At 49.4% G+C, this 18316-nt stretch overlaps 3 protein-coding genes across 3 annotated transcripts; 1 reads left to right on the top strand and 2 right to left on the bottom strand.

Moving 5' to 3' along the window:
• Positions 1-15: 15 nt before the first annotated feature.
• EMC1 (ER membrane protein complex subunit 1) lies at positions 16-11270 on the bottom strand. The gene is made up of 23 exons (XM_065855248.2): positions 11146-11270; positions 10359-10483; positions 10016-10081; positions 9755-9848; positions 9143-9271; positions 8871-8997; positions 8371-8520; positions 7865-8032; positions 7303-7374; positions 6801-6860; positions 6449-6571; positions 6156-6252; positions 5364-5480; positions 4273-4472; positions 3899-4048; positions 3518-3679; positions 3197-3316; positions 2824-2961; positions 2288-2461; positions 1934-2144; positions 1625-1709; positions 1062-1191; positions 16-849 (listed from the first exon to the last, which is right to left on the bottom strand). Exons 1-23 carry the CDS (start codon positions 11223-11225, stop codon positions 670-672), a joined length of 2958 nt encoding a protein of 985 aa, XP_065711320.2. The 5' UTR covers positions 11226-11270; the 3' UTR covers positions 16-669.
• Positions 11271-11317: 47 nt separating this feature from the next.
• LOC136111201 (mRNA turnover protein 4 homolog) lies at positions 11318-13997 on the top strand. Its single transcript, XM_065855186.2, has 8 exons — positions 11318-11421; positions 11501-11559; positions 11631-11734; positions 11847-11928; positions 12703-12770; positions 12983-13134; positions 13284-13360; positions 13669-13997. The coding sequence occupies exons 1-8, from the start codon at positions 11394-11396 to the stop codon at positions 13819-13821; spliced, it is 723 nt and encodes a 240-aa protein (XP_065711258.2). The 5' UTR covers positions 11318-11393; the 3' UTR covers positions 13822-13997.
• Positions 13998-14252: 255 nt separating this feature from the next.
• Positions 14253-18174, bottom strand: LOC139825518 (aflatoxin B1 aldehyde reductase member 2-like). The gene is made up of 7 exons (XM_071798569.1): positions 17934-18174; positions 17058-17248; positions 16437-16541; positions 15865-15961; positions 15666-15765; positions 15215-15344; positions 14253-14756 (listed from the first exon to the last, which is right to left on the bottom strand). The coding sequence occupies exons 1-7, from the start codon at positions 18136-18138 to the stop codon at positions 14595-14597; spliced, it is 990 nt and encodes a 329-aa protein (XP_071654670.1). The 5' UTR covers positions 18139-18174; the 3' UTR covers positions 14253-14594.
• Between the last annotated feature and the right edge of the window lie 142 nt (positions 18175-18316).

Raw genomic sequence — 18316 nt, 5'->3', positions numbered from 1 at the left:
AAAGTACAAAATGAGTTCGCGCTCCTCAGCTTTTATTGAGGGGACGGACGGGACACGGGCTCCGGGGGGCAGAACTTGATCGCGACAATTTAAATCCACATACAAAGAGTTAAAAGTCATTAGCGGGAGGGGAAACGCGCCGGGGGGCGCTTTGCGCCTCAACCCCTCTGTTGGACCATAACGTGGGCGAAGGTAAAAGGAATTGAGAAGGAACTACCGTTATCATAACAATAAATAAAGAACACGGAGAGACTTGACACTTAAATCCCTCCTGGAGCCTGGTAACTTCATTAATTGGCCTGACGAGGCTGTTTCCCCCAACATCCACCCCATTTCGAACCTTTTTCCTGACAAATCCCCCACCGTCTCGTCCTCGTCTCAGGTCTCGCACACGGGAGCTTCACTAACGTTACACAGACGACGTGACTGCAGACTTTAGGGCTTTAACAGAAGCTTGGAAGAGTTCTGTTTGAGTCATGAACAGAGCGGCGTCTCTTTTCCATCTCCCGTTTCTTCTCAGCGGGAGATGCGGAGCCCAGGGATGGTTTTGTTGCGTGAGCAGCTTTTCTTCCAGCCAAAATGGAACAGAGATGTTTGCGTCCATCAGTCACGCGAGCTGGAGGTTCTGAGGCGGGGCGGATCCTCAGCCAGCCCCCAATCTCGGCAGCGCTACCGCCAGGCTCGGTTCAGCAGCTTCACCTGCGCCAGCCTTTTTGTGATCATCGTCGCAAAAACCAGCCCGAAGAGGACGCTGCTTATCAAGACGTAGTCGTAGTCGTCCTTGAGGACGTCGAACTGCTTCGACGGGTACACGCGGGTCTGGTAGATGTCCAGGCCGTACGCAACAACCTGAAGAGATGAGATTGTGAGCTGGTCACGCAGGTTTGAACATAAAACCAGATGCACAAAACATCAAAAATTTGACTCAGGTCTATAAGTTCTGATCAAATGGTGAGGAGCTAAATAAGAATTTATAGACCTCCCCACCACGAGTTACGGTATCGTCCTGTTTTATCCACAAATTCCAGGGCCCCATGTTGGATCATCAGCCCTGAACTCACCAAACATGTGGATTCCAGGCCGGAGGGGGCTGTGTAAATCCCCCTCATTCGGGATATGGTTTGGTTGTAGTTGATAAACCTCTCGGCATGGATCTGCACATCGGGGGAGTATGGAATCAGGTTCTCTTCTCTGAAAGGCATTTAAAGAGAAATCAGAACGCAGGCAAACAGCACATGGAGGACAATGCATTTTTCACTAGTCTGATCATCACAAGTTGACCTAAACCTGGCAAATTTAGCAGCTTTTCTGCTGCAAGATGAAAATCAAACACACCAGCTGGGTCAGACTACACAGCAGCAGCCTCCTCTTAGGCTTCTCAAAGTGTCATTATAAAAACTTCAGTTATTCTGATTGCTACTTCTTGGAGTGCAGACAACAGGCTGGTTTTGCTAACGATAAGACCTGCTGCATTACGGCCAAATTTATTCCATCATCACAGCATGGGAACAAAGCAGCCTCGCGGAATTTCATGCAAGAATCGCCCTCAATCTGTCCAAAACAAGTTGTTTTCCTTCACACTATTATATATTATACACAAAATCGGTTATCGCGTGCTCCTCACCTGCTTTGTTCCGTAGGGATCTCGGGGCGGCGAGGATCCAACAGAGCCTTTGGAAGAGAGAGGATGGCCCCGGAGGGAAGCCCAACTGCGCATTGAAAGGAAAATAACTTAAAACCAGCCATTTCTGTCAGCATTTTCTAACCGTGAACAGAAAAGCTCTCTCAGTGCTTTTCCTTACACTTGCCAGGAGCCCCCGCCAGCCCACAGGCAGGATTTTCGGCAACAAACTGCATTTTGCTTGGTTTTTGTGCAAAACCTGGCTCGTTCAGGTGGCGTAAACGCGTTCAGAGCGGAGCAGGACGTACTTACCGAGCAGGTGGCGGCTGGTGATGCCTCGCTCGGTGATGGTGGCCTCCATGGCGCTGATAGCAGAGGGGAATATGTAAGATTGCTGGAGGACCTGGGGTAAAATGGGGCGGTCGAGGGAGCTGAAGGCCGTGGCGTTGTACTGCTCCGTCCCCTCGTACAGCTCCAGCACGGTGAACTCGTTCCGACGCGCCTTTGTGTTCCAGTACTGGTACTGAAATCAGAGACGATTTTAGGAATTTTTAAGGAATATGAGGCAGGAAATCACAGAGAATGGTCAGAAAGTCTTTTCCACACAGGTTCAGCTACAGCCCCTCCCTCACAAACATTAAAAACAAGGTAAGAATAATTTCTTACCACCACCCAGTTCTCTGAATGGACGATGTGGACAGGTCCCTTTGCTTTCTTCTGCACCGATGAGTGGATGATCCTGCCCGTGACTCCATCCATCAGATAAATTCCGATGAAAGTGCGCTCGTGGTGCGTGTCGGTGCTCTCTGTCACCACAGCAAGCAGGTTTGGATTCAAGGACTGCAGAAAAAGCAACAAACCAAACAAGACCCCCACTTCAGTGCTGCAGGCACCTTGTTTATCTGCATTTCATCTGGGACTAAGTGTAAAATAAACCAAGTATCTTCTTAGCCAAAATCACTTGAAGAAATGAAGCAGCTATTTGACCATCATTGGATGTTTGACTGACTTAATTGCTGCAGGAAAACATTTTATAAAAGACATCTCCACCAAAATCAGCATCTTCTGCAGCAGGTTGTGGATATAGACAGAAAAAACAGCACTGCGGGGCAGTGAATCACAACGTAGCGCCTGGAAACTGCGCTGAGATCTTCCCGTGAGATAACACATCAACAAAACGCAACAAGAAGTTCCAAGGGCACCTTATAGAGGACGCTGCGGTCTCCCATCACACGGCCCTGCGAGTGCACGTGCTCGTTTGACCTCTTCCCTTTCACGCTCACGATCCTCTGCACTTCGGTGGGTATCACCACCTCCCAGCTCTCCTCTGTTGTCAGGTCCTGGATGAAAAAAGCACAATGTAGGAGGTTTTGACCTCAAAAAGACACCATTGCCACCAATAAGACAAAGGGAGCTCTCCCTGCTTTTGAATTTTAAAGGTTTCTTAGGCACGTTTTGAGGCTGAACTGTTTCTGTGCCGAGCGAAACACCGTAAACCAAATGAAACCAATCAACTGATATCCAGAGGACATTTAGGAAGGTGACATCACTAAGATTGTAATGCAGCTTCTGTACCTTTTTCAGCCTGAATCCCGAGAGTTTTCCCTGCTCGGCATCCACCAGATAAAAAAAGATAGAATGGGCTATTTCTTCTAACTGGCGAAGGACGTTTTTAGTTGCTGGGAAAGCTGTAACCTGGGCAAGAAGAATTGAAACACAGGTTCAAAACCAATTGACACACACAAAAATAAGAAACAACACAAAGATTATTTCAAACACATTTCTCAGGATGAGGTCTAAATTACCAGAATAACCTCATAGTTTTGTATGAAATGTGACTCAATGGCATTTTTTAATCAGAACATGAAGAAACTGCCCCCAGGCAAAGCCATTTACCTTGTACTCATCATCGATCAAGAGCAGTACTTTGGCGTAGTCTTGATCCATAATGGGCAGAAGCAAAGTCTGAAGAATTGGGCGCTTCAAAACAGGGGGAGCTACTTGACTTCTCTTCCCAAAGATGGGGTTAAACACATACAGAAAGCTCATTTTGGTTTCCTAAAACACAAACAAGACACACAACTTGTTCTCAGGCACACAAAAGAGCTGGTTTTCTATCTGCTGGCATCAACTATTCATAGCTCAGATTCAGCTATTCACTCTCCTCCTGTCCCCACATCAGTGATTACCACGCAATACCCAAAAAGATACTTTCTCCTGCCTCTTTAAAGGGCAGATTTCCACGCTCACCAGGTTCGAAGGGACAGAGGGACTCACCTTGTCCTTAACGAGCAAGGTGCATTGCGGAGGGTGTGGGAAGTGGGCTGTTGTTCTTTGGACCATCAGCTTAAAGGAGGAGCCGGGTCTCACGTTCCTGAGATATTGTTTCCACAGGATGGTGCCAGAGCTGCTCTCAATACCAAAAAGCTGAGCAGAAAAAAACACAGTAAAGCCAAAGTTTAGAACAACACATCTCTCACATTCAAGCACTGCAACTCTCTTTGGGATATGACAAAGATAGAAGAGTCTTAGTCCCTCTATAAAACTACCACGACACTCTACTAAAGCCTGGCTAAAAACAGCGGTGGGAATTCAGAGCTGAGACTCTTCACTATAGTCTAGAAACCGAATTCCTATCCCGGTGTCCTCACCTTTCCTGAAGCAGTGACCATCACCATCATTTTCTGGAGGTTGAATTCATCTCTGGCCAAGTTGTCAATGTTAATCTCATTCTTAATCTGGCTCCGGGGTTTCCGGGCATCATAGAACATCTTCCAAAGATGAGCGGTCCAGGCTTGCAGCAGGATAAGTTGGGAAGACAACCGCTTCAGAAACATCCCCAGCAAACCATCTGCAAACAGACCAACAGTGAGAATGAGAGGGGGAAATAAAAAGGTTATGTCTCACTCCATAATTAAAATTATGGTCTCGACCACGCATTAACCGATGATAATTCATCACCTCTGCCTCCCACTCCAGAATAGCAGAGTTATAGTTATCATTTCTATCATATTTATTAGCCTTTTCCCACTTCACATTGGTACAGCTCATTGCAAAATGTTATCTTAGCAACTTAAAGCAAACCTCCTTGCAGAGAACATCATCTTGTCCTCACTGGTGCACTCACAGCAAGTCCCACCTAAAGCTTCCCCACCCGTAAGGTGCATTCCTCCCTCTGCACTCCTCACTCAGAGCAAGAGAAGCTCTCTAAGGAAAAAATACCTAATTCTGCCCTATCAGGGTTTATATTTAGCATCTTGAAATAAGCAAAAAACCCGATTTTTACTGTATTTCACCACTCAGGAAAGCAAGCAGAGAAAAGAGCACGTTCGATGAGGAAGCGTTAGACAACACAGCATGCAGAGGTTACCTTGAATGGCTGCATCCAGGACAGCAAGAAAACACAAAACAAAGCAAAACCAAAAGCTATAATTGCAAACAACTCCTCCAGAAAGGGTCAAAGGGAAATGTTTAGGAGAGACGGCCAAAATATCTCTCCTATCTCTGCTGTTTTTTTAACATAACAATGTAATACACTTTGTGTCATTTGCATTCGGCATTGGACTTCAGAAGATTAGACAGAAATGAGTTTCTCTCTGCTCATTTTAATTGCCATCAGTAGAAATTTGAATCATAACTCTCAGCTCTGAGGAAAATGAAAATGATAAATACGTTTTTTCAGGAAGTAAATAAAAAAACATCTCACATGCCTAAGGGTAATTCTATGAAGTCTATGATTTACCTGCTTTCTTTCCAAATTCTCCCTCCAGCTCAGCCTGTGCCCCTGTCAGAGGCAAATCCACCATCTCCAAGCTTACCACTTCTGCCAGGGACTCCTCTCTGCTCCACACGACTTTTCCTGGGAAGAAAAACAAGTACAATATTGGAAAATCAACACTTAATATCTGGGAATAGACTTCTGGAGGAAAAATCATCACTCAGTATAGAAACATCTCCCAGTGGGCCCTCCAAATGCAACTCACTGGTCTTAATGCAATGCAAATTAGTGTGTATCTGTCTAATGTAACGTGATCAGTTATTGCAAAAAAGACAAATACTTTATGCAACTGGAGCCACTGTTGAAAAATAAACCACAAGAACTGTAAAGCAATCTGATATTTTAAAAGGGTTGCAGCCATTAAGTCTATTTAAAACAAGAGATGAACAGTGTGAACACCTGGGTGCCTCTGAAACCCTAGAAAATTCAGGGCACTGAGATGGGTTCTCAACCTTTTCTGTAAATTAAAATGTTTGAGGATCTTTTCTGAAGAAACTTTGAGGAAGATTAGACTTTCACCCTATAAAAAGAGTTCTGAAATCTGCACAAACCCCATGAAATTCAAAGGCTCTGTCCATGTCAAGAACACTGCAGAAACGTTTTCTCGGATGAGATGTCTGGTGAAGGTCAATATTTGATGGGATTTAGCTGAGGACAATTATATATAATCACTTGGGACATGGAGTTTTCTTCTTGTCCTGCAGTGCCAAGGTGTGTGTTGGTAAAAACAGAGTACTTGAGCTGTTTCCCGGTTACCTGGCTGCTGGAGGAACATCAGCATGTGGTCTTCTGTTTGCACCAAGGCTCGGTAGCCCACAGAGTCATCCTTCTTCAGGAAAACTTGGATGTACAGCTGGAAAAAAGAACAAATAAAACAGCAAGGTTAACGATTGCTTCATCTCTTTGGAGAAAACAGAACTATTGGGTGAAACAACAGCAAACGGCATCCGCGGAATGTCCGAAGGGCTCTACCAGTCCTGCCAAATCAAGGCAGGGAGGGCACTGCAGTCTGATAAACCACGGGACTGAAATAACCCCTCCCTGCTCACCTGCTGTGGTTTGGCACCGCTCTGCTCCAGGGTGAAGGTAATCGTGGTGTCCAACAACCTCTGGCCAGTTTCAACCAGGTAGAGATTAATATTGTAGGTTTGATTGGAACAGGTTAAGGATTCCTACAACAACGAGCAGAAAATAGCCGAGTTAAACACACACGCCACGGCACAATCTGCAGAAGGATTTAATATTCAGTAAAAACTGTGGCTTCCAGGTTACTTTTAGATGATATATATGGAGCTGCTACAAAGCTGGTGTGACACCTTTTTTATTCTGTTCCTGCATGCAAAGGAATAAAATGGACTGTTGAGAAGTTCTGTGGTTCTGGGGAACAAGTGCACTTGATACCTGTTTCCGGGGCTCCTCCAGAGCACCTGCAGCATGAAGGCCATCGGAACTCACAGATTTCTGAAATGAGGATGAAAAGAGAGAACGTGGCTGCAGACCCCAATGAAAGTGTAAAAAAAACAAAGAGGTTTTTGAGTGCCTGACAAATCTCAGCTCGACTCAGAGTAGGCACAAAACAGTTGTGTTCTGTTTCTGATAAAAATGAAACTTTGCTAAGTTCGTTATCTCTAAACTGAAATGCTCGCTAGATCAGTAAAGCCCGTTCCTAGTTACACACCCACCTCATGGAAGGCTGAAACATGCTGCACACAGGACAGCACGCTCCACCAAGGCACAGACAGCCTTAGCTGGATGTAATCAAGACCTAACTGCATTTCCAGTGTCTTTCTATGTCTAAAAAGCTGATTAAATCTTCCTTAAATTACCACCCAACCCTGGCCCTCCCACACTTGTGGAATGTACCCCCAGTGCTGGTTCCACAGGAGGAACACGTTGTACTCACCAGTTCACTCCTGCAGGTCAGGACTGCAGCCACAGTTTTCTCCCCAGTTGTTGCAAAACTCACCAGAGCTGCCTGAAAAGAAAAAGAAAATTGCAGGAAAACGTAAAACAAAAAAGAAAAACCCCAGACCCCACCAAAAACGGCCTGTGCAGCAAATTAAGCCCCACAGGAATGAAAACAGATCTTTCACAGCCGAATTTGAACTACTTTATCCAGTGTTACTGAGGTTTTTAAGGCTTGTTTGCTTTTCAAAACCTCTCAGCTGGCCTAACCAAAGTATTGAGGCCCCACTGAGACCTGCACTTCTCTGTCTACCTGAAAAACCAGAACCACCCCAACGCTGACAGTTGTGGGCAACAAAACACACCTACCCTGACACCTGGAAATACTTCAGCAGCCAGTGTAAATGAAATCAAAGACCTTTCAAGTGTTGCAGCCAAGAGTGCACGGAAATGAGAAGCTCAGCGGCATGTTCAGAATGCTTGCTACAGGTTTTCTTTTTATTTTGAAGAATTTAAAGCTGTACTTGGCTCTCTTGCTTGAGTACAATTCCCTCGGTTACCTGCTGGAAGTCCCGAAGGTGGCTGAGCAGCCCGTGTTTGTACTGCAGCAGCGAGAAGTGGCTCGGAGCCAGCTGCAGGAAGAACTGCGGCCGGGAAGCAGCGACTGCGTTGGGCTGAGTGGCCAATATCCTGGGCTGGAAGCCATCGGCAAACTCCAGCTCAAGTGACTGCGAAAGGAAAACAAGTTTATGCGTTTGTGAAAACTTTCTCTTCACTGGAACGAATGCCCTCCTTTACCAGCAGCTTTATGAAGAGGTTCTACACGTCAGGATAACGATACAACACAAGTAAGGAGAACTAGGATCTCACGGGAGCAAACTCTGGAGACATCAGTCCAGAAGGAACGATTAGACAGACAAACCACACAGTTTTCTCTCCCCTCCCTCAATTTATGGGTCGTGCTCCGCCCCACACCTCTTGAATCATTCTGTGGTTTACTATCAGAACCAGGCTCCAAAACAGCTGGACCATGAATTACATACAACGTTCTTTTGGCACTTCCCACCTGCAGCGGGATCTGCTTCATCTCCTGCTCCGTCTCCAAGGAGCAAACGTAGAGCGACTGACTGTCCCTGTCCACGCACACCAGCACCGCGTCCCCCACCACGCCGCACGCGTCGGTTAAGCTTTCCAGCCACGGGGCTGCTACTTGGATCTGCCAAGAAAGACATAAGCAGAGAATAAGTTGTCAATAAAACAAAATCTTCAAAGAAACAACCTAGACACAACCAAGAATTTAAGTCAGAATTATTTTTACCCATGACCCTGGGAGAAACTGTCAGCCTGAGGTTTCCCAGGAAGGTTTTGACTAACAGCTGTGTGTCTAATTCAGTTTTGATTTCAGGGCAATCAGCAGTGAAATGCATTTATCGGTCCGTCAGCAACGCCGCAATGAAAGGGGAGTTTATCTGTACTACAACACCAATTCATTATTCCGCACACCACAGTTAGAAATACATTTATTAACATCAAATTCAACATTTTGGATCCTTAATCAAGCGCTACCTGTTTTGTAATTTCTCCATCTTCTACGCTGAACGTTAAAATGTTCAAGTGGCTCTGGGGAACGATTCCAAGCACGTGGATCACTCCAGCCCCACGGGAATACAACAACTGGTACTGAGTGCTCTCACTGCAAGAGAAGCAGCAACCATGACGCATCATCTCCTCACGTTACCATTTTCTAAAGCATAACACAAGCACAGCATCCTTTCCTTTCCAAGGTAACAAGCTCCCTGTCAGAAGCTTGCATTTTTACTTAAAATATGTTTTTTTACCTCTCTGGCAAGTGTTCCACCCATTTCTGGTGCCCGTTGGAGAGGTAGTGAAGGGAGATGGCCGCCTTCTTCAGCACAGCCACGTATTTCACCGCGTCCTGGAGCCCCACCAAACACGCCGCCTGGAAACTACGCACAGGGCAGAAACAATAAATTAGAAAACTATTTTCTTCTAGGAAAAAAACAAAACAACACAACAAAACCACAACACTCTATTTGAAGACTTTCTTCAAACCCTTAATATCAGTCTTGAAGTACAATTTATAGCCCACTTTATCGATCCTTGCTGATCTCAACAGAAAGCATCAGGGTGGAATCCAAACACCCGAAACCAGACGCGCGTTTAACATGTTGTGTATTTGAAGAGAAAAATCTATCTATGGAAAGAAATTGTATCTCTTCCTCTTACTGGTTTGCTAAGAAATAGAAGCTGCATTAGATGTAACTGCAAGGTTCAGGCATTCCTAAAGAATTCAGCCAAATGTTATTGCAAAAACCTTACAACTAAATCATTTTCTCTATAATACGAGTCCAAACAAGGTCAACAAGGCCTTTTTTCCTTCCTAGACCAGGATTACAAAGGGAAAGAGACAGCTCAAACCCAAAGCCCACCTGCCCGTGTCCAGAGACGTCTCCCAGTTCAACCCTCCGATGTTGGTCTCCCAGGAACGCAGAATGCGCCCAGCATTGGACACCGTGATGGCATCTGCCCAGAAAATTAAGAAAAAGAGATGAAGGCAGAACTTGTCACCCACCACAGAACAACAAGGCGATGAGTTCCAGCAAGTTCAATTTGTGGTCTAACACGGGGCTGAGATCCCATGTCAAAGGCCAAGTTCTAAGCCCAGCCCAGCACCCAGACTTTGTCCTTACCCTGTCCGTGGATCAGCATCGCATCGATCGCTCCCTCAGGGGTCCCCTTGTCCACATGGCGCCACACTGAAGCAAACAAGAGTTAAGTGAGAACAAGACTTGTTCCCCCAAGGCCATTTCTCTGTTGCTATTTTTAAATCTAGGCTCTTTATGGCAATAAGTTTACGCAGAGAACAACCTGCGTGCCCTAGAAAACAGATTTTGAAGTGCCAGCTGAATCTTCTCTGACAAAGCGGCATCACCAGCATTAATTTACCAGCATGAAAACACAGTGCAACTTAATTAACAAGTCAGCCCCAGCACAACAGGCACATTGCCCGCCACAAAACGCTGCTTCACTCACAGATTTCGCCGCTCCTGGAGTTCAGGGCGGCCACAACGTTCTTCTCAGTGGCCACAATGAGTTTCTTCGAACCCTGAGTGGCTTCCAAGGAAGCAAACTTGAGCTTCCCTACGTACTGCTGCCTCCTGTGAGAGGAAATGGGGGTCAGGGTGAGACAGAATCCCAGAATGTCAGGGGTTGGAAGGGACCTGGAAAGCTCATCCAGTGCAGTCCCCCCATGGAGCAGGAACACCCAGCTGAGGTTCCACAGGAAGGGGTCCAGGCGGGTTGGAATGTCTGCAGAGAAGGAGACTCCACAACCTCCCTGGGCAGCCTGGGCCAGGCTCTGACACCCTCACCAGGAACAAGTTTCTTCTCATATTCAAGTGGAACCTCTTGTGTTCCAGTTTGAACCCATTACCCCTTGTCCTGTCACTGGTTGTCACTGAGAAGAGCCTGGCTCCATCCTCCTGACACTCACCCTTTAGATATCTGTAATCATTAATGAGGTCACCCCTCAGTCTCCTCTTGTCCAGCTCCAGAGCCCCAACTCCCTCAGCCTTTCCTCACACGGGAGATGCTCCACTCCCTTCAGCATCTTGGTGGCTGCGCTGGACTCTCTCCAGCAGTTCCCTGTCCTTCTGGAACTGAGGGGCCACAACTGGACACAATATTCCAGCCGGGACAACGCGGCGCCTCACTGAGGGGACAGGCCCGGCGGGAGTAGGCAGCAAGTCAGGCCCGGGGCCAGCTGGTGGGAGGAGGACCCCGGCGCGGTGTGAACCCGCAGCTTTCCCCCAGCACTCACCAGTCGAACTTGCCCACTTGATCCTCATACACAGCGGCCGCCAGCGGCAGCAGCAGCAGCGCCCACGGCGCGGCCGCCATGACAGAGCCGAGGGGGCCTTATTGCCGCGGGGCCGCCCGCAATGCCGCCTGCGCGAAAAACAGACGTGAGGACGGTTCTGCGGATGCAGGCACCACGCAGGACAGCCCGGCGGCGTTCCCAGCAGCCCGCGCGGCGCTGAGGGGGCCTCGAAGCACGGCGGCGGCACCATGCCGAAGTCCAAGCGGGACCGCAAGGGTGAGCGTTCGGATCCCGCGTCCCCCGTTCCCCGGCCCCTCCCCGCACTAACGCCGCCTCTGTGCTCCGCTCCCCGCAGTCTCCCTGACGCGGACGGCCAGGAAGGGGTTGGAGGCCAAGCAGGCGCTGATCGCGGAGGTAAGTGCGGCCCGGCCCGGCCCCGCGCGGTGCTCCCCGGGTCCCCGCTCTCGGTAACCGGTTCCTCGCAGCTGCGGCGATGCGTGGACACCTACAAGTACATCTTCGTGTTCTCCGTGGCCAACATGAGGAACAACAAGCTGAAGGACGTGCGGAATGCCTGGAAGCACAGCAGGTGAGGTGGGGGGGATGGCGGCGGGGGTAGCGGGACGGGCTGACAGCGCCGTCCCCTCATCATCCTCTTCTTCCTTCTCCTCATCCTCTTTTTCCTCCTCACTCTGCTCCAGGATCTTCTTCGGGAAGAACAAAGTGATGATGGTGGCGCTGGGACGGGAGCCGAGCAGCGAGTACAAGGAGAACCTGCACAAGGTGGGGGCTGGAGGGTTTCTGCGCATCCCCTGGTTGTGTCTTGGAGCGATGGCGAGAGGTGACAGACCTTGTGTCACCTTTGTGCTGTGTTTTAATTGAGTCCACGCCTGTCACTGAATCATTTTGGTTGGAAAAGCCCCTCAGGGTCATCGAGTCAAACCATTCCCCACCCCTGGCACTGCCCCATGTCCTGAGAACCTAATGTCCGTCTGTCCAGCCCTCCAGGGATGGTGACTCCAGCACTGCCCTGGGCAGCCTGTTCAATGCCCCACAGCCCTTTGGGGAAGAAATTGTTCCCAGATCCAACCTCAACCTCCCCTGGCGCAACTTGAGGCCGTTTCCTCTGCTCCTGGCGCTTGTTCCTGGGGAGCAGAGCCCGACCCCCCTGGCTCCAAGCTCCTTTCAGGCAGTTCAGAGATCAGAAGGTCTCCCCTCAGCTCCTGTTCTCCAGCTGAACCCCCCAGGTCCCTCAGCCACTCCCATCACACTTGTGCTCCAGCCCCTCACCAGTTCTGTTCCCTTTTCTCAACTCACTCCAGCATCTCAAGGGTTTTCTTGGTGTGAGGAGCCCAAAACTGCCCCCAGGATTTGAGGTTTGGCCTCCCCAATGCCCGGTACAGGGAACGGTCACTGACACGAGTCAGGACGCTGTGTCCAAGCAGGACATATCCTGACACCAAAGCTCTGGTATACGATTGTGTAGTTGTACAGGATTAAGCCTGAGATGAGTCCCTGGGCACTGCCCAAGCCCCACAGCCTGCTCCTGTCTTTCAGGTCAGCAAACACCTGAGGGGTGAGGTCGGTCTCCTCTTCACAAACCGAACCAAAGACGAGGTGGACGAGTAAGTACCCGTGGGGCTTTGAAGCACCGAGCTGCCTTTTTTCCACTCAAATACTCCCCTTGTTGATGCTTCTCTTAAAGCAGAAATGACCTCATGAGACTTCCACTCTCCCTGCCACCCCTGCAGCACCGGGGCAGAAATCACAGCCGTGATCCCCGTCTCAGCCCGTGGGATGTTTTCTTCACACCTAAACCTCTCATTCCCCCTCCCAGGTGGTTCTCTAAATTCAAAGAGGTGGATTTTGCCCGTGCGGGGAACAAGGCGACGTACACGGTGAGCCTGGACACGGGGCCCTTGGAGCAGTTCCCGCACTCCATGGAGCCGCAGTTACGGCAGCTGGGATTGCCGACGGCCTTAAAGAAAGGTATGCGGGGCAGCCGTGGAGGGTGAGCTGCGGTTTTTGTCTTTTAAGGAGAACGTTATATAGTCAAGAGTGCCTTAGCTCTGCACCCCGTATCCTGGTGGGTGAATCCAGCCTTTGGGAACCTGCTCCAAGAGCTTTTGTCCCCGCAGGAGTGGTGACGTTACTGTCAGATTACGAAGTCTGCAAAGAAGGGGATGTTCTCACCCCCGAACAAGCCCGCGTCCTGGTGAGTAACGACGTAACACGGCGTCTTCATGAGCCCCTATTTCCCCCCATACAGAATAATTAACTGTTCAGGTTAATTTTGCTGGAGGGTGCAAGTTGTTGGTCAAAGGTGACCAGCACTTGAAGCAAACACCCTTTTGTATTCCTCATGTGGGTGAGAAAACTCTGCAGGAATTACTTCGGCTCCTGCTGTGCTGCAGTTTCCATCTGGAAGCAATATTTATATTTAATACTTATTATTTAAGTGTTCTTGTTAGACTGGCCACAGAGAGAAGAGAGCGGGAATGACAGATTTGTGTCCTTTCCTAGAAACTCTTCGGCTACGAGATGGCAGAGTTTAAAGCCACCATCAAATTTCTGTGGAATTCTGAGACCGGAGACTTCCAGAAGCTCGTGGGAGACACAGCAGAGGAGGAGGAGGAAGAGGAGGATGAAGATGCTGATGACAGCAACGAGGACTAGCAGCACTCCTTGTGCTCGGACACTAGACAGTTCTCTATTTTAGAGAGAAAAAGAGGAGGGTGTTTTCCTTCCCTGTTTGCACCCACAGGACAAGGATGATCAGCTCAAAGATGTTCTTCATAAAAGATGACCTAATTATGCTACTTTTTTAATATAAATCTAGATATAAAACTTCAGGTGGTTGTCAGTGCTGCCTGTTATTGTTTGAGTACCCTGGGATCTGAGGAGATGTCACCTCAAACACTAAAATTGGGCAGAAAACATGTAAATGTAACAAAACTTGGATGCGGCATGCCTGGCGCTGGGGAGGATGCTGAGGGTTTGTTCTTATTGTCCCATAAAAGCTTCAGAAGAAACTATTTAGCTCAAAGGCAGTGAGCGCTCACAAGAAAATGCCAACTAGGCTGCAGAGACAATTAAGAGATAGGGTGTGCATCAGAAAGAACGTTTTATTTATTAAATTAATTATCTAATATCTCATTAAATCAGAACTGGGGCCCCTCTGCCAATTCTGTGTCAGTTTTCCCCGATCAACTGCATTTTTAAATCATAGCGTGTGCTGCATACAACCGAAGGTCCACGAGGGGAGGAAGAATAAGGCACGGCCTAACATGTGCTGACAGCCATTAGTGCATCCTAAAAAGTTCATTAATACAGGCAAAAATCCCGTCGAGTGAAGGGGCAGGGGGGTAAGTACCTCTCCTGTGCTTACAGAGACTCACACTCAATTTTCCACCCTCTCCACACCCGCTTTCATGTCCCTACCCTGCTGTCTAGCGGAAATAGTTGGGGCAGTCGTGCGCGGCCATGTTCCAGGCGCTATCGAACGCCTCCACGACCGCCGGGAGCAGGGGACCCTCCTCGCTGCAGTCCAGGTTCTGCTCCAGCTGCTCCAGGTTGGACATCCCCAGGATCACCGTGTCTCCAAGAGAACCCTGGAAAGCAGCAAGAGGAGTTGCTGAGCCCAAAATAAACCCGGTTCAGCTCCCAAGCCACTGCAGGCCAAACTTTAAATGTTTCTTTCCAGTAAAATTCAGACAACTGACACCATGAAGTTCTGTTCACAAGGCCAGAACATCTCCAAGTCACACCGGTGCCTCAAAAGCTGCCAAATCCCAATTTACAAGGGGCTACAGGAACATTTTGGGGAGATGGGGAATATAAACATGAATTTCCTAATCTGATGAGCTGGCTGGGTGGGAAGCCAAGACCCCAGTAACTGCCACTTAAAATCTTCCACTTTTTCCAATCCCATGGCTACAGGAAAGGCAGAGTCTGGACAGCAACGCTCACTTTGGAAGGCCACAAACCCAGGGAATATCTGGATTAAAATATAATAATTGTTTGTATGCAGACATGTCCCTGTTCGTGTGCAGCCGCATCAAGCTCTCACCTGCAGTTTGGAGTGGTGGTACATCCAGCGCAAGGCTGCGGAGGTCAGGCTCGGCGCGTTGGAGCCGTAAGCGTCTTTCAGAGCTCTTTCTACTAGGGCAATTCCTTCAAAATTGTGCTTTTTCCAGTACCTGCAAGAAAATAAATCACTCTTACTGCCCTTGGACCTCTAGCGAATCATACATGTGTATTCCAAGCAAGTACGAAAGGCTTTCAGGAAGCCTCATAAAGTTCTTTGTAGCCTCCAAGGTCTCCTGTGAGCAAAGATGAAGCTGAGCCTAAAAACAGCTCGGCAAAGCTCGGTCACAAGCCACGGTGCCAACCACATGCACAGACATAATAACTGCACAAGCTCTGGGCAATTCTGCTTCCTCTCAGCTGATTATTAGTGTGTTTTTTTATGTAGCCACTCCTGCTGTGTCTCCCTGTGCATCGATCAGCTCAAAACATACCTGTCCATGTAGAGTTGAGCCCAGTCATTCCCAAAAAACCGTCCAGTGGGCTGGCGTGTGTCTTTGTCCTCGTACTTGTACTTGCCGGTCAGCAATCCCCCTGCAAAGGGTCACAGCCCCTTTAGGGTGAGCTGGATTCTCTGCAGTCCCCATTTCACGTGGTTTTGTCTCAAAGTCTCGCCCTGTCCCTCCCCGTTACCTGCCAGCGGATTGTAGGCATAAAACCGCATCCCGAAGTATCGCAGGCAAGGCAACAGCTCGGTTTCCACCTGGCGAGTGGTCGCGTTGTACATTCCCTGCACAGAGAAGGGGGACAAAGAACTTCAAATGCTGGCTCAGGAGCACCTGGAACAGCCTCTTCCCCACCCTACCCTGTCAAAACTTATCCAGAAGAGCAGTGCCAGCTCACACAAGGTTATTATCTGCTTGGGAACAGACTTTCACTAAAGGATTGCAAATAACACAAAAACTCTTGAGTTCCACATCAAGGGAGTCGCTGACTCAAGCAAAAAAACACATGCTCAGCGTTTTGCGGGAAGCAATCTCAGCTTTCTAATCACGTGAAAGAACTTCCCAGACAACTGCAGCAGCTTCTTTGTCTGTGTTACATCTGACATATCAGGGGCTTGTCCAAGATCAGGGCTCCCATACCCTTCCCCATGGTGACTGATCATTGCTGTGAGGACACAGACAACCCCATATTCCTCCGGTTTGGTTCATCTTAACCGCCACAAAAGAGCTGCCAGACCACGGCAAGTGCCCGTCCATCACCTGGTACACAGTTGGCATCACCCAGTTGTTGTATTTGCAGATGGTGCAAATTTCTGCGACCTCCCACGCCGCGTAGTTTGACAGACCGAGCTCTTTAAACTTTCCCTGCAGAGGAATAAAAGTGTATTTGGTTCCAGTTTTAAAAGTGAGTTTTTATCTAGATGGCGTGAAAGGACAGTTGCCCAATTTTAGTTGAGTTCTCTGCTCATCCCTGTCTGCTGCTTTTAGATGACTATGAATTATAAGACCTGACAAAAATACTTTCCCTGTTTTATGTTCAAATTAAATGGCACTATTAGATTAAAGTGATTCAGCAATTCTTCACCCATTACCAGCATGAATTTTAACCTAGTCAGTTAACACACCTGAAAGCAAAGTTCAGATGTTCTCAGAGCTTTTGAGAACAAAGTGCACCAAGTCAACATGCAACAGCGTTAGCTGTTCGTCTTTGCCCTGGTCCCTCCTTCTTAGTATTGTGCAAACCCAGTGCTGCAGAAGGGCACAAGGAGCAGCCCTGGTTTGAAAAAGTGATGGGAGGGAGGGAGGGAGGGAGGGAGGGAGGGAGGGAGGGAGGGAGGGAGAGACGCAAGAGGTGGTCCAGACTTGGACTGCTCGCTTTACTTCTTTGTGCAGCTCATTGCAGGCACGCAGTGTCTCCTCCACTGGGGTCCCATGGTCAGGAAGGTGGAGATAGAAGAGTTCCACACTCTTCCTCTTCAGCCTCTCCAGGGATGTTTCCAGCTGCGATCGCACGCTCTCGGGCTTCAGTGACTTCCCAGCCTCCAAGGGGTTGGCCTTGGTGGCAATTTCCACTGGCAGAGATAAAGAAAGAATGAGCAGCGGTGTCTCCATCTTCAGGAAGGGAATGGTGATAAGAGGCATAATGCAAATATTGCTTGAGGTGTTTTAGGGAAAGGCTCTTCTCTTGCAAATCATGTCAGCCTGGTAGGAGAGAGCCTTCTCAGGGATGGTGTCAGCCTGCCAGGGAATCACAGAATCATTTGGGTTGCAAAAGCCCCTCAAGATCATTTTGTTCCCCAACCCTGGCACTGCCCCATGTCCTGAGAACCTCATGTCCGTCTGTCCAACCCTCCAGGGATGGTGACTCCAGCACTGCCCTGGGCAGCCTGTTCCAATGCCCCACAGCCCTTTGGGGAAGAAATTGGTCCCAGATCCAACTTCAACCTCCCCTGACGCAACTTGAGGCCGTTTCCTCTGCTCCTGGCGCTTGTTCCTGGGGAGCAGAGCCCGACCCCCCTGGCTCCAAGCTCCTTTCAGGCAGTTCAGAGATCAGAAGGTCTCCCCTCAGCTCCTGTTCTCCAGCTGAACCCCCCAGGTCCCTCAGCCGCTCCCATCACACTTGTGCTCCAGCCCCTTACCAGGGAAGCCCCTTCTCCTCAGGGAAAGGTCCCTTCTCCTCAGGGAAAGGTCCCTTCTCCTCAGGGAACGGTCCCATCTCCTCACAAACCGCCCCATCCCCACAGCGACCGACCGTACCGGGCTCGGCGCCGCCCGCCAGCAGCTCGCCCAGGATCCGCTCGGACTCTCCTCCCGCGTATATATGCGCGGTGTCGATGAGCCGGTAGCCGCGGCGCAGGAAGGCGCGGAGCATCGCTGCGCTGGCCTCGGGCCCGGCCCGCCGGCCCATCTCCATCGCGCCCAGCACCACCCCGGGCCGCACTCCCGCTGCCTTGGCCGCCATCGCCACCGAGGACGCTGCGCACACTGCGCATGAGCGCGCCCTTCGCTCACCGCCGGGAGCCCGCCCCGCCCAACACGCCCGCCGCGCATGCGCCGAGCGCCGTCCCGCCCCGAGCCCCCGCCGGTACCGGCTGCCCCGAAAGCGGCGGGGTTGGCACAAGAATCCCTGCAAGTTTCTT

This window comes from Patagioenas fasciata, chromosome 23, assembly GCF_037038585.1.
Source record: "Patagioenas fasciata isolate bPatFas1 chromosome 23, bPatFas1.hap1, whole genome shotgun sequence".
NCBI classification, from domain to species: Eukaryota; Metazoa; Chordata; class Aves; order Columbiformes; family Columbidae; genus Patagioenas; species Patagioenas fasciata.
The sequence above is the reverse complement of the archived record's forward strand: the minus strand, read 5'-3'. Positions and strand labels throughout refer to the sequence as shown.